This window comes from Psammomys obesus, unplaced genomic scaffold (assembly GCF_907164565.1).
Source record: "Psammomys obesus unplaced genomic scaffold, mPsaObe1.curated_primary_1811, whole genome shotgun sequence".
Taxonomy (NCBI): Eukaryota; Metazoa; Chordata; class Mammalia; order Rodentia; family Muridae; genus Psammomys; species Psammomys obesus.
This window is the reverse complement of record NW_026596051.1, coordinates 13982497-13996644: the sequence shown is the minus strand read 5'-3', so window position 1 is coordinate 13996644 and position 14148 is coordinate 13982497. Positions and strand designations below refer to the sequence as shown.

Genomic DNA, 14148 nt, shown 5'->3' with positions numbered 1-14148 from the left:
AACTAACTAACTAACTAACTAACTAACTAACTAACTAACTAACTAACGCCAGTGAGATGGCTCAGTGGGTAAAGGCACTTGCCTCCAACTCTGAAGACCTGGAATCCACATCACGGAAGGGGTCAGAAGTCCCCTGACCTCTGCATGCATGTTGTGGCATGCTTCACCCACCCCAATTTATTTATTTGTTTGTTTGAAACAGGGTTTCTCTGTGTAGCCTTGGCTGTCCTGGAACTCGCTCTGCAGGCCAGGCTGGCCTCGAACTCATAGATATCCACCTGCCTCTGCTTCCCAAGTGCTGGGTAGGACTAAAAGCATGCACCACCACCGCTCGGCTCCCATCCCAATTTAAATGGATAAAATGTAATAAACATTTAAAAACAAATGAAGCTTCTTTTATTACCCCTTTAATCCTGTTTAATGACGCAAGGGTACCATAGATGGTAAGTAAGACCTCATCATGACAGACTTTAAATAACTGAAAATTTTATAGACGGAGCCCCAGTGGGGTGAAGGTTTGCTGACTCTGGACACAGTGGAACCTGTAATCCAGGCACTGGGGCTGGGGGTAGGGCAGAGACAGGCACCTCTCCACAGGCCACTGGCCAGCCAGCCTAGAGGAAGGGAGAGCCCCAGGCTCAGTGAGGTAGCCTATCTCAACAACCAAGGTGGAAAGTGACAGAGGAAGACACCTGAAACCAACCTCTGACCTCTGCACCCACCCACGCATACATGTATGATCTGGTGTGCACACTGTCACCTTACACATGTACACCTGTGTGGGGGTGGTTCACAATTCCTTCCCTCCCTTTCTCCTTCCTTTGTCTTCCTCCCTCCTTCCTTCCTCACAGGACTTTCCCCCACTCAGTACCCAGGCTGCCTTGGCGCTCATCTTTTTCCTGCCTTGGCCTCCCAGTCGCTGAGGTAGCTGGCTCAAACCACCACACCCGGCCTGAAGGTTGTGTTCTCCCCATTAGAGAAGAGAGCTGGGAACTCGGATGAATGGGGGAGTTGGAGAGATGGCTCAGCTGTGAGGAGCAGGCACTGCTTTTGCAGAGTTTGGGCCCCAGACCCCAGGTCAGATAGCTCGAAACTGCCTGTAAATCCAGCCCCGGGGCTCCAAAGCCTCCGGGCTCTAGGGCACCCACACTTTTATGCATACGACCAAACACATACACAACTGAAAAAAAATCTTAAAAAAAAATGTGTATGAAGGGAGAGAAGGTAAGAGCAGAACCTTTGAGCCTGGCTTGGTGGCACACACCCTCGAGAGGCAGGGGAAGGCAGATCTCTGAGTGTGAGGCCAGGACGATCAGAGCCACACAGTGAGACCCTGTCTTAGTACACTTAAATACCTTTTGGTGTTGGGTTAGAATTGGAGTAGCTGGAGTGAGCTCAGGGGTTTTAATATATAATGCTGATCAACACAGAAATAAATAGTTATCTACATCGACCTCTTGCTACAGCAGTTGCCATGCCGACGGGACATGTGTATGTTTTTCTTGATTCTGACTACAAAGAAAATATAGAAGCAGTCACACCCGCCAGCACCGTTAAATAAATGAACATACAAAACAAACCATAAAAAGCAGCAACAAATTCTAGCAAGAGCAAGCATGCCTAGTGCCAGATCGTTGTCACAAAATAACGTTCTCCATTTCTTCTTAGACGGGAAGAAGAACATACATGCCTTATCACACGCCTAAGGCATGTGGTATGAGGTCACATTCTCTGCTAAAGGTCTGAGGCTTAATCCCCAGCACTGCCAAGGAGAAAAGCAAACAGACACAAAATAGAACGGAGAAGGTGATGAAGTCTGTGACCCCAGCAAGGGAGAGGCAGAGGCAACAGAGTTGGTACAGGTCTGAGGCCAGCCCATCCTACACACCCAGGCTAGCCTGGGTTACAGAGCAAACTCTTGTCTCAAAAAGACAACGAAGAGGTCTGGAGAGATGGCCCAGTGCTTAGGAGCATTTATTTCTGTTCCTAAGGACCCGGGTTTACTTCCCAGTACCCAACGGCAGCTCACAACCACCTGTGACTAAAGTTCCGGGAGATCTGACCTGCCCTTTTGGCTCCTGCAGTCACCAGATTTGTACATGCTGTACAGACATACATACAGGAGAAACACCCAAACATTTAATAATAAAAGAAAAGAAGACATTGAAGTTGGGGGAGAGGGGGAGGGGAAGGCGGTCTGGGCTCGGGTGTGGCTCAGTAGCAGTGTGGGATGAGGAAGTGCTATGATCCATCCACAGAGCTTGCACAATGATGTCAGGATGAGCTCTGGACTAAGAACAGATACTCGGGCTGGGAAGGGGGCTCAGCGGTTAAGCGCACTCCCAAATCTTCCAGAGGATTCCAGTTCAATTCCCGACATACATAACTGCTCACAACCACCTGTAACTCCCTAGGGGATCTGATGCCCTCTTTTGGTCTCTGAACTGCACGCATGTGGTGCTCACACATACAAGCACTCATACACTCATACACATAAAGTAAGAGCTGGGAGTGCTGAGTTTAATCTCAGTCCTTGGGAGGCAGAGGCAGGGGGATTTCTGTGAGTTAGAAGCCAGGCTGGTCTACATAGCCACTTTCAGGCAAGCCTAGGCTACACAGTAAGACCTTGTGTCAAATAAATAAAATTTACAAATTAAATAAAAATTAGTAAAAAAAAAATTCATAAATTTAAAAATAGAATAAAATTAAACAGCAACAACAAGAACAAACCTCAAATGTCAAGAAGGGGCTTCCAGCACTTGCGAGATCCAAGCCTTGTCAGGCTTTGAAGACCTCTGACATGGGAAGGGCCTTTCAATGCCTTTTTAGTTAGAAGCTGAGTCAAGCGGTAATCCATCAGCTCCGTATTCCATTACCCTCCCCAACATGACTGATGTGCTCGTGATGGGGAGGGAGTGGTCTCAGTAGTGAGGCCCTTTCCTTTCTCAGTTCACACACTCTGTCTGGAGGATTTTCTGCTCCTTGGAGATGAGCAGGGGTGAGAGGCTTTCCCTTGGCAGGGTGCTTGGACTGGCTTTGTGAAGAGTGGGAGAATTGCTTCAGAGGCACTGTTCTTCCAGGCAGGTGGCTCTTGAGAAGAGAGTCCCCACAGGTGCCCGGGTACCTGCTCTGTGAAGAGGGTGCCTTGGTTTGGTTTGGTGTTAGAAACAGGCTCTCCCTGTGGGGTGCAGACTGACCTGGAATTCCTGGAGCAGGCGATCTTCCAGCCTCGGTTTCCAGAGCAGCCATGTCATCTGCACTACTTCACACATTGAAAATCACAAAATCAATCATATCATCACATCACGATGATAGGATAGATATATATGTACATATATATGATAACATTACAAACAACACATTTATTTATGTAAATAGTGTCTGGAATTAACCTTTTCCCCACACGAGGCCAGAGCCAGGGCTTTGTGACTGGCAGAGAGGCCTTGTTCCTACTGAACCACATCCCCCATCCAGCTCATGCTGTCTTTTGACTGTTTGTTTGTTTTGGAGTTTTTTCTGTGTATCCCTGGCTTTACTGGAACTTGCTCTGTAGACCAGGTTGGCCTCAAACTCTTTCTCTGCCTCCTGAGTGCTGGGATGAAAGGCATGAGCCACCAGCGCCCAGCTTTGATTTGGTTTTTTGTTTGTTTTGTTTCTCTGTGTAGCCTTGGCTGTTCAGGAATCACTTTGTAGACCAGGCTGGCCTCTAACTGATAGAGACTCACCTACCTTTGCCTCCCTGAGTGCTGAGATTAAAGGCACATGCCACCACCGACCAGCTTTGATTTTTTTTTTTTTTTAGTAGTAGTAAGATATATAACAGGAACTCCACAAGGAGAGCAAAAGAACCAAAAAATCTGGGCACAGAGATCTTTTCTGAGACTGATACAAGGACCATGCATGGTGAGAACCTAGAACCCCTGTACAGATGTAGCCCACGGCAGCTCAGCCTCCAAGTGGGTTCCCTAGTAATGGAAACAGGGACTGTCTCTGACATGAACTCAGTGGCTGGTTCTTTGATCACCTCCCCCTGATGGAGGAGCAGCCTTACCAGGCCACAGAGGAAGACAATGCAGCCACTCCTGATGAGACCTGATAGGCTAGGGTCAGAGGGAAGGGAAGGAGGACCTCTCCTATCAGAAGACTGGGGGAGGGGCATTCGAGGAGATGAGGGAGAAAGGGCAGAATTGGGAGGGGAGGAGGAAGGGGCTACAGCCGAGACACAAAGTGAACAAACTGTAATTTATAAAAAAATTGATTAATGAAAAAAGATACATAGACAATGTACCATTTTCAGCATCTCTAAGCCTACAGTTTGGTGGCATTAGCTATGTTCCAGTGTGCAGGGAAGTGTCCTCAGAGCAGCCACATTTCAAGTGCTCTGCAGCTTGTCCAAGATCTCCCACGAGACGGCTCTTCCAGAGTAGCTTCAGATCATTGATTTCCTCCCTTTTCTTTGACTTGTCTTTTGTCTTCATATTTCGCTTGCTCATCGCTGCTTCTTGCATGACCCAGAAGCAGGGGACTTTGTAGTTTATCTAGCTTGTATCAATTGCATCTTGTGGATGTTTTAAAACATTAATGGTATCTCATGCAAGAGTTGTCTAGTGCATGTTGTACAGAGGCTCTGAAACCATTCAAGCGTTTGCACCTAACTGTTGAAGATTTCATGAGCAGCAGTCTGCAATGGGTCAAGTTCCTGTTTCCAGGATGATTTGAAATGTCTGCCAGAAAGATAAAAAGCCTTGAAAAATATCCAAGGGAGTGAAAATCATCAACATTCCACTCCTACCCCGTTAACGGAGACCAAAATGCAAGCCGCTAAGCACTTCTCCTGTGTCTGTGTCTGTGCCTGCATCTCCTACTGTGTCCACTCACAGAATCACTCACTTTGCACTGCAGGAATCGCTCACATTCCTTTTGTTTCTTGTTTCTTCCTCCTTCCCTCCCCTTCTTTTTTTTTTCAATTATTTTTTCAAGGCTTATTTATTTATTTATTTATCTATTTATCTATTTATTTATTTATTTATTTATTGTATATGAGTGCTCTATCTGCTTGTACACCTGCACGCCAAAAGAGGGCACCAGATCGCATTAAAGATGGTTGTGAGCCATCATGTGGTTGCTGGGAATTAAACTCAGGACCTCTGGAAGAGCAGACAGTGCTCTTAACCTCTGAGGCATCTCTCCAGCTCCCTCAGTTAATTTTTTTCCCAGCAGTGTTAGAAATTGAGTGGAGGGTTCCATGGTTGCTATGCAAATGCTCTTCCACTGACCTACCTCCTAACCCTGCATTTTCTTTTTATGCCAAACGGTTTATTATTATTATGTATATGGAGGCACAGCATGACTAGGTATGCATATCACAGCTTGTGTGCTGGAGGTTAGAGGACAACTTTGTGGAGTTGCTTTTCTTCTTTCACCTTTATGTGGCTTCCTGGGGTCAGCTCAAATCTTCACCCTTCAGGAGCAAGGGCCTTGACTGGCTGAGTCATCTCTTCAGCTCCTAAGTGCTTCGAATTTCAATGCTTCTCTGGGATTTCTAGCACAGCCAGAATTTTCTTGGCATTAATAAATCCTAATAAGTTGAAAGTGTATGTCACAGTTACATGGCTTTCCCCAGGGCTTCTCACAGATTCATAAGGTCCTTTCACATGGAACTCTACCAGCAGACACCTCAGGGACTTCTCTGGAAAGACCCCACAGGAAGCAGCCAGTCTCCAGTCGCTCAAGGCTCTCTATGACTCAGGAGCTCACAGCCTAAGAGGCGTGGATTTCCTGTCCTGCAGAAACTTTGATCACACACTTTCACAAACCCACAGTATGTGCCTTAGATCCGAGCTGGACCTGCCTGTTTTAAAGGAATGCTCATTGTTTTCCCCTCATCAGTATGGACAGAGAAAATGGATGCCAGAAGGCTCACAGCCCATCTGGGAATGACAAAAACCATGTTTCTTTGAGCAGCGGTTCTCCAACACGAACAATGACACCTTTGGGGGCTGAACGACCCTTTCACAGGTGTTATCAGATATTTACATTCCTCAGTCTAACAGTAGGAACATTACAGTTTTGAAAGAGCTGATCTGACTTCTTGCCCCTGAACCATTACTTAGAGCTCTTTGAGGTTTGGCATAATTTCCAACTGCCAACTACCAATTTTACCCATCTTTGCAACCCCGAGAGCCCGGGGTGTGCCAGGCACTGAGCAGGACGCAGTATCTGCCTGCAAGAGGTTTTGTTTTGTAACCTCGTGAACTTAACACTTGTTTGCGTCCAGAAAATGAGCATGCATCTGTGAGTTGTCTCAAGCTTCTCCGTGTTTAATATCCTGAGTCTAAACTGCTCTCTTGCTGCTGCCTGGAGTCTTTCCTACCACGAGCGCCTGGCCCTCCCTCCTCAAGTTATAGTCACCTGGCTTGGCTGACCAAGAACTAAAGGCTAGATATCTAGTCTTAGAGATCTAGGGTAAAGTCAAACACTACTGGTCGAAAAGTGAAACAAACAAACAAAAAACTAAATCAAACCAAACTTGACTGACTTCCTACAGGTTAAGGGATACAAGGAAAAGGCCAGCTCTGTTTTCACATGGAACCTTTTCTTTTCCCCTCATTAAAAAATACTAATGTAGGGGCTGGACGGATGGCTCTGTGGGTAAGAAGGCTTACTGCACAAACATCAACACCGGTTCGAATCCCAGCACCCAGGTGAAAGGTCTGGCGTGGTTGGGCCTGCTTCTAATCCCAGTGCTGGAGAGCAAGACAAATCAGGGGGGCTTGATGACCAGCCAGCGTAGCCCCAAGGGCAAGCTTCAGGTACAGCGAGAATCACTGTCTCAAGAGAATGAGGCTGAGGGTGACAGAGGACGCCTAACGCCGGCTCCCCCATGCCACCCCCTGAAACCTATTTCCCCCTCCACTCCCCAACGAAAGAAATTCTAAAGTCAGGGCTGCCGACATAGTCCAGTGGTGTCCGGTTCCATAGATGGAGTGGTCTGATGAAGAGCTGAGCAGTAGAACACCAGGTTCAGCACAGTTAAACAAAGACAACACCGGTGGTAAAAGCTCGCAGCAGAGTTTAGAAACGCGGAGAAAGCCGAAACCACATGTATCCCCACTGTTCCGACACTATTCCTTAGGCCCTGACTTCGTGCTAAGCAGGTTTCTGGCGTTTTCTTTTAAAGATATTTCTTTATGAAAAGGGTTTTGACCTACCTAGAGCTCTCTATGTAGGCCAGGCTGGCCTTAAACTGTCAACGGAGTGCTACATTTAGTTTTGAAATTATCTTATTTCCTAAAGACGAATCTTGTGAAAAACCTCCAGGGGTGTGTGCGCGTGTCCGTCCGTGTCCGCTAACTCCAAGCCGGATCTGCCACCGGCTCAATTTTCTGCTGCCCTAGAGGCCGACGTGGCGCCGGACGTTACGGACGTTAAAGTGTGGTCGGTGTCCGGTAGCGATCTGTGAGGCTCGGCCTGGGATCCGGCCTCGAGGAGCGCCTCGCACTCGGGGTGAGCAGCCTCAAAAGGGTGGGGACGCGTCTGCCGAGGACCCGGGCCTCCAGAAGCCAGGCCTCCGCCGTCCGGCCGCCCTGGGGCCGGGGAGGACAGCGCCGCGAAGCCACGCTGGAAACCCGCCCCGCCCGCGCTGAGCCCGCCCCCGGCGCCCGCGCGACCAATAGACGCGCGTCACGGCCGCGCGTCACGCAGCGCGGGCCAATCGCGGACGGCCACGACCCTAGAAAGGCTGGCCGCGGCGGGCGGCCGCGGGGCGGTGGCCGCGCTGGCGTAGACGCTTCCAGACCATGGTGGTGGTGGCAGCGGCGCCGAGCGCGGCCACGGCGGCCCCCAAAGTGCTGCTCCTGTCCGGCCAGCCCGCCTCGGGCGGCCGGGCGCTGCCGCTCATGGTGCCGGGCCCGCGGGCCGCGAGCTCGGAGGCGGCCGGGGCGCCGCAGGCTCGCAAGCGGCAGCGCCTCACGCACCTGAGCCCGGAGGAGAAGGCGCTGCGCCGGTGAGCCGGGGCCGCGGGGCGGCGGGGGCGCGATCCGTCCCTAGCCTGTGTTTCTGGAGAGCGGCGCGGAGTGTGCGCGTGTGTGTGTCTGTGTGTGCGCGTGTGTATGTCTGTGTGTGTGTGTGCGCGCGCGGACGCCCGGCCCTTTGCAGATCCTTGCTGGTCGTGGTCGCGGGCAGGGGCTGCTCCGGCTGTCACTGCAGCCGCTTTGGGACCCGAGTCCCTGGCAGCCCGAGCCGGGCTTGGGGAGGGACGGTTGGCAGCGCCCCCGCCGCCCTCCTTGATGTCGCACCAGCGCGAAGCCTGTAGGACGGAATTAGAACTGGAAAGTCGCGGGGGCGGGGCGGGGGGAGAAGTAGGTTACGACGCAACAGGAATGTGTCAACCCGTTGGTAAGAGGAGAGCCCGGCGGCCAGCCGGCAGGAGAGAACCGAGCAGTCGAGGCCCACGGACGGAAGCCCCGAGTGTGCCTACCGCTGCTCGGTCTTCTGTCAAGTCAACGAAAGCACCAGCTGGCCACGTTTACAAATTAAGATACAGAAAAGCTGGAGATGACTCAGTTCGTTATGTTCCTTGTCTCCCACCCCCCCAACCCCCTCAGGAAACTGAAAAACAGAGTAGCAGCGCAGACTGCTCGAGATAGAAAGAAAGCCCGGATGAGCGAGCTGGAGCAGCAAGTGGTGGATTTGGAAGAAGAGGTAAAGAGACTTCAGGCCATGCTTTCTTCTCTTCCATATCAGCCTCTGGGGTTCCCCGCCCATCCCAAGCTGCTTCGGCCCTTAACATCTCAAAAGTGCCATTTAAAGTTTAACTAGCCTAGCAGATACGGGGTGAAGGCAGCCGTGACTCCACCTTGGCGGCTAGATTCTGTCGATAGAATGCTCAGAGATTAGCCAGCTTGGCTAGATCGTTGGTTGCTTAAGGTGTAGCGCCTCCTGGCTTTGCAAAGGCTCACTAAAGCTGCCCTTCCTTCTAGGGTTCCGCTAACTAATCTTTGCTCTTTTGAAATTTTAATCAGCTGGTTCTTAAAATGTGGATCATACCAAAAGCAGTTAAAAAAAAAAAAACTATTTTGTTAGGTACAGCCCCCACCCCTCCTTTACTTTGTACTGTGCATGCAGAGATTAGCTAACATTAGCCGTTTCCAACAGCCTGCTTTAGTTGGTTTTTCTTCCCTGTCATTTACCCGCCCCTCTCCTCGTATCCCTCCGTCCCCAGGAACTCCTGATGCTCACTACACCTTCCAAACCGATGCTTTACGTGCTAGTCTCCTTTTTCTTTACAGCTGAGTAATACTCCACGGTGTGTACCACATTTTATGCTTCATTGAGCTGGTGATGAGCGGGTACCTAGGCCGCCTCCGTCCTTTGCTACCGGACCACCACCGCTTATCAACACTTGCCAGTTCAAGATTTATTTAAATGTTATTTTGAGGTAGGGTCTCAGGTTGGCAGGGTCAGTATGTTGTTACAGGCCTGAACCACCTTACCATCCCCTTTTTCTTTTCTCTTTGGCTGAAACCGTTAGTAACACTCTTGCCTTGTTTTCTTCAGACTGGCCTTGGACAACTGTCCCTTCCTGCCTCAACCTGCTGAGTGCTCAACAGCACTGAGTTTGGGGACAGTTTGATGGATCCCAAATTGGGCTCTAATATGCTGTATAGCCAAAGATGCCCCTTCGCTACACCGAAGTTTTGTTCCTTTTGCTGGTATCACCCAAGTGCTGGGATTACAGGCATGCACCACCCAAGTTCAGGCTAGCTGGAGGTCAAACGCAGGGCTTTATGATGGTAGGGCACATACTCTACTACTGATGTATACCCTTTGCTACCAGTGACACAATAATTATGAACAACTGCCCAAGGGCAGAATTTACCAGTTCAATAAAGAGACCAACTGTAGCAAAACTTCAAGCCCATTCTTTATTGAAAGAAGCACATTTTTTTTTTTTTTTTTTTTTTTTAAAAGACAGGGTTTCTCTGTATAGCCTTGGCTGTCCTGGACTCTTTGTAGACCAGGCTGGCCTCAAACTCAAAGATCGACCCCTGCCTCCCCAGGTGCTGGGATTATAGTCGTTCACCACTAATGGGCTCAAGAACCAAATGTTTTAATAGTCTCTTCTCTATTTTCTTACAGAACCAAAAGCTCCTGCTAGAAAATCAGCTTTTACGAGAAAAAACTCATGGCCTTGCAATTGAGAACCAGGAGCTAAGAATGCGCTTGGGAATGGATGCGCTGGCTACTGAAGAGGTCCCAGAGGCAGAGTCCAAGGTAAATCTTGTGGGAATTGTGACATGACCAGATAGTGTTCTGGACTTCGAGTCAAGTCTTCTCTCTTCCTTCCTTTTTGAGACAGGGTCTTCATCTCTAATTTTGGCTTGTCTTGAAATTGCATCAATTATTCTGCTTCTACCTCTGATACAGGCATGTGCCACCATGCCTAGCTGGTCAGTCTTGAAAATTCCCTAAATTAGGCAACATTTCTCTCTTGTGACATTTATTTTTTAAGAGTTTACTGAAGTATTACTACATCCTAATAATCCAAGTAATTTACATGGCTCTCTTCAAACAAGTGGTAAAATAACAAACACCTAGCCAGTAAGCCATACCTTGCAAGCATTAAAGAGAATGAACATGCAAAGATCAGTCAAATCAGATTTGGTAGGGTTTTGGTCTCTGTGTGTAACCTAGGCCTTGAGCTCATGATCCTCTTGCCTTAGCCTCCCCAGGGCTGGGATTAAAGGCACAAACAACTGTAAGAGACTTGCTTTTTTTTTGAGATAGGGTCTCATGCAGCCCAGGTTAGCCTCCAACTTGCTGTGTAGCTGGTATTCCTCCTGTCTCCACCTTCCAAGCGTTAACACTTTCTAAGTGTTAAGATTATAGGCATATGCTACGTTATTTTTGGTGTGGTTATGTGGCATGGGCTATGTGCACGTCTGTGCATAGGTAGGGGTCAAAGGAGGATGTTGGCTGTCCTGCCCCACCACTCTGCACTTTCCTGTGAAGTGGAGTATCTCACTGAATCTGGAGCTAGGCTGGTGGCCAGCAAGCCCTGGTCAGCCTCTAGTCTATGCCTCCCTTGGTGCTGGGGTTACAGGCAGTTGTCATGCTCTACTGGTTCTGGGCATTTGAACTCAGGTCTTCACACTTGCATAGCAAGCACATTTCAGCTCCTTTCTCGCTTTTTCAAGAGCAGAGACTCAAGCTGCCAGGTGTGCGCATCCTTGGAGGGTTCTGGCTGTACTCACTCTGGTCTTTCCTTCCAGGGGAGTGGAGTAAGGCCGGTGGCCGGGTCTGCTGAGTCCGCAGCACTCAGACTACGTGCACCTCTGCAGCAGGTGCAGGCCCAGTTGTCACCTCCCCAGATCATCTTCCCATGGATTCTGACACTGTCGACTCTTCAGACTCTGAGGTAAAGCTCATTCTACACTATCTAGATGATGTGTGACATCAGCAAATGGAGAAGTCAGTGTTGGTGGGGTTAAGGGTAAGCAGTTACTTTTTCCTGGTGCTGACTGTCACATTCATTCTAACAGTGACTGTTTTATCTCTTGCAGTCCGATATCCTTTTGGGCATTCTGGACAAGTTGGACCCTGTCATGTTTTTCAAATGTCCTTCCCCAGAGTCTGCCAATCTGGAGGAACTCCCAGAGGTCTACCCAGAAGGACCTAGTTCCTTACCAACCTCCCTTTCTCTGTCAGTGGGGACCTCATCAGCCAAGCTGGAAGCCATTAATGAACTCATTCGTTTTGACCATGTATACACCAAGCCTCTAGTCTTAGAGATCCCCTCTGAGACAGAGAGCCAAACTAATGTGGTAGTGAAAATCGAGGAAGCACCTCTCAGCTCTTCAGAAGAGGATCACCCTGAATTCATTGTCTCAGTGAAGAAAGAACCTTTGGAAGATGACTTCATTCCAGAGCTGGGCATCTCAAACCTGCTTTCATCTAGCCACTGTCTGAGACCACCTTCCTCCCTGCTGGATGCTCACAGTGACTGTGGCTATGAGGGCTCCTCTTCTCCCTTCAGTGACATGTCTTCTCCACTTGGTACAGACCATTCTTGGGAGGACACTTTTGCCAATGAACTCTTTCCCCAGCTGATTAGTGTCTAAAGAGCCACCCAAGAGTGGCTCCCTTTCCCTGACCATACATTGCCCTGGATGACAGCAGAGAGGCCAAAGTAGAGGCTGTCTGGCCTTCAAGAATTCCTCTAAAGTATTTCAAACCTCATAGATGACTTTCAAGTATTGTCTTTTGACACCCAGCTGTCTAAGGTATTCAGAGATATTCCAGAACTACAGCTTTTGAGATTCTAGTTTATCTTAAAGATAGTTTGTCTGCAACACAGGGACGGTCACTTGACAGTTACCATTTCCCAGCTAGCTTCAAACTATGTAGCTGAGGTGAGGCTGGAAGGCCTGACCCTCCTGCCTCCACCTCCCAAGTGCTGGACTTACCCAGGTGTGCACCTCCACAACAGCCTCTTGACATGTCCTAAAGTAGACATGGGATTTATGAATGGCCTTTTATCATTTCTCCCCCAATGCCAGCTTCCTTTAGTTTACAAGCAGAGAAACACCAACCTAAGGAAGTTTTTCCTTATGTACAGTTAGTTCAAGTGAAGATCAAGACTCTGTACAATTATAGAAATTTACTATGTAAATGCTTGATGGAATCTTCTTGCTAGAGTAGCTTCTGTAAGGTGCTTTCTCCATTTATTTAAAACTACCCATGCAATTAAAAAAGCGATGCAGCATCCTGGTTCTGTGGTTTTTAGGGCTGTTGTATTTCTTCATTGTTAGGGGGTCACTTATCCAACTAAAGTGAGGGTACACCTTTTAAAGTCACTGAAGGCTTTCCACATCGATCGCCACCTTTTCCAACTCCTGTCGTAAATGCCCCAAGTCTTATTCTGAGACACTTTCTTCAGGCCAGCTGACCACAGCTACTAAATGGCAGGATAGAGCCCTAACCACCTTTATATTTTTTAAATCTTGGTGGTAGTTGGGCAGGGCCAGGTATTACCTGCATACTAGGCAGGAGTTATACCACTGAGCTACAGCTTCAACTACTGTTTTGGCATCATATATCAAGATCAGCCATTATCAGGAAGTACCATAGACTCCCAGACTCCAACTCCCAACTCTTGAGCAGATTAACTGAGGGGAGACGGATAATCAATTACAACTTGGAAAGAGGGACACTGGTATCCCTAAAGGCTGAACATGCCTCAAGTTAAATGCACGTCATACCTGCTAGCACTGGGAAGTTCAGGTTTATCTCATGTACTTTGGAAAGGTTTTAATCCCTTACTGAATCTTAGTAAAAGGGCTTACTTCAAAGCACTGGATTGAGGCTATGTTTTTAGCATGCATGAAGCCTTGGTTCCACCTCTAGAACTGAAACAAATACACAGATTCATTCAGGAAAAAAGCCCTGAGACAATGACGTCACCCCTCACTGTGCATGCTGCCCTGGCAGAGGACTTTTTTTTTTTAATACCCATATAGGCAGATGAAATAATTTTGCCCCCATTTAGCATTTAAAAATATTTTCCCTATTAAGATTACTTTTGGGTGATTGAAGCAAATGTATAGATGAAAAAAAAAAAAATTCTGAGATTCCAGTCAGCAGGGTCAAGTAGGCTACAGATTCTTCAGGCCAGTTGACCACAGCTACTAGTGGCAGAGATAGAACCCTAATCACTTTTTTTTTTTGTGGTGCTGGTGTGGGCGGTGCTGGGTTATTAAAACACCCATATCACAAATACAAGGTCATGTGTTGACTGTTGTGATAGTAGGGGTTTCCACATGCAAACTTGAGGGCAAGTGCACAGCCCAATCCAGTGCTCAGCAATGCAAGCTCACTTAGGCCAGGTTCCAGTGTCATGACTGAGAACTATCTCACCTTCACTCCATGTGTGAGGACCAATAACCTACTTAGGGATTATACAGGCAGATAGATTTGCCTCTGTCCACACAACACAAGCATCTGTAGGTTAAGCCCAAATCAGTTACAACTAATAGCATCACATCAACGAAGCGGCTGCTGTACTAACAGGACAGGACAGTGTGTGCATTTTCAGGATTTCATTTCCTACACAGATGGCCAAAAACGATACCCTCATCTGCTTTGAGA

At 48.4% G+C, this 14148-nt stretch overlaps 1 protein-coding gene across 1 annotated transcript; it reads left to right on the top strand.

Moving 5' to 3' along the window:
- Positions 1–7767: 7767 nt before the first annotated feature.
- Positions 7768–12766, top strand: Xbp1 (X-box binding protein 1). Its single transcript, XM_055623790.1, is given in 6 exon segments — positions 7768–8005; positions 8607–8703; positions 10141–10275; positions 11274–11333; positions 11336–11419; positions 11565–12766. Coding segments are annotated over 6 exon segments (1140 nt in total). The 5' UTR covers positions 7768–7799; the 3' UTR covers positions 12123–12766.
- The last annotated feature ends 1382 nt before the right edge of the window (positions 12767–14148 follow it).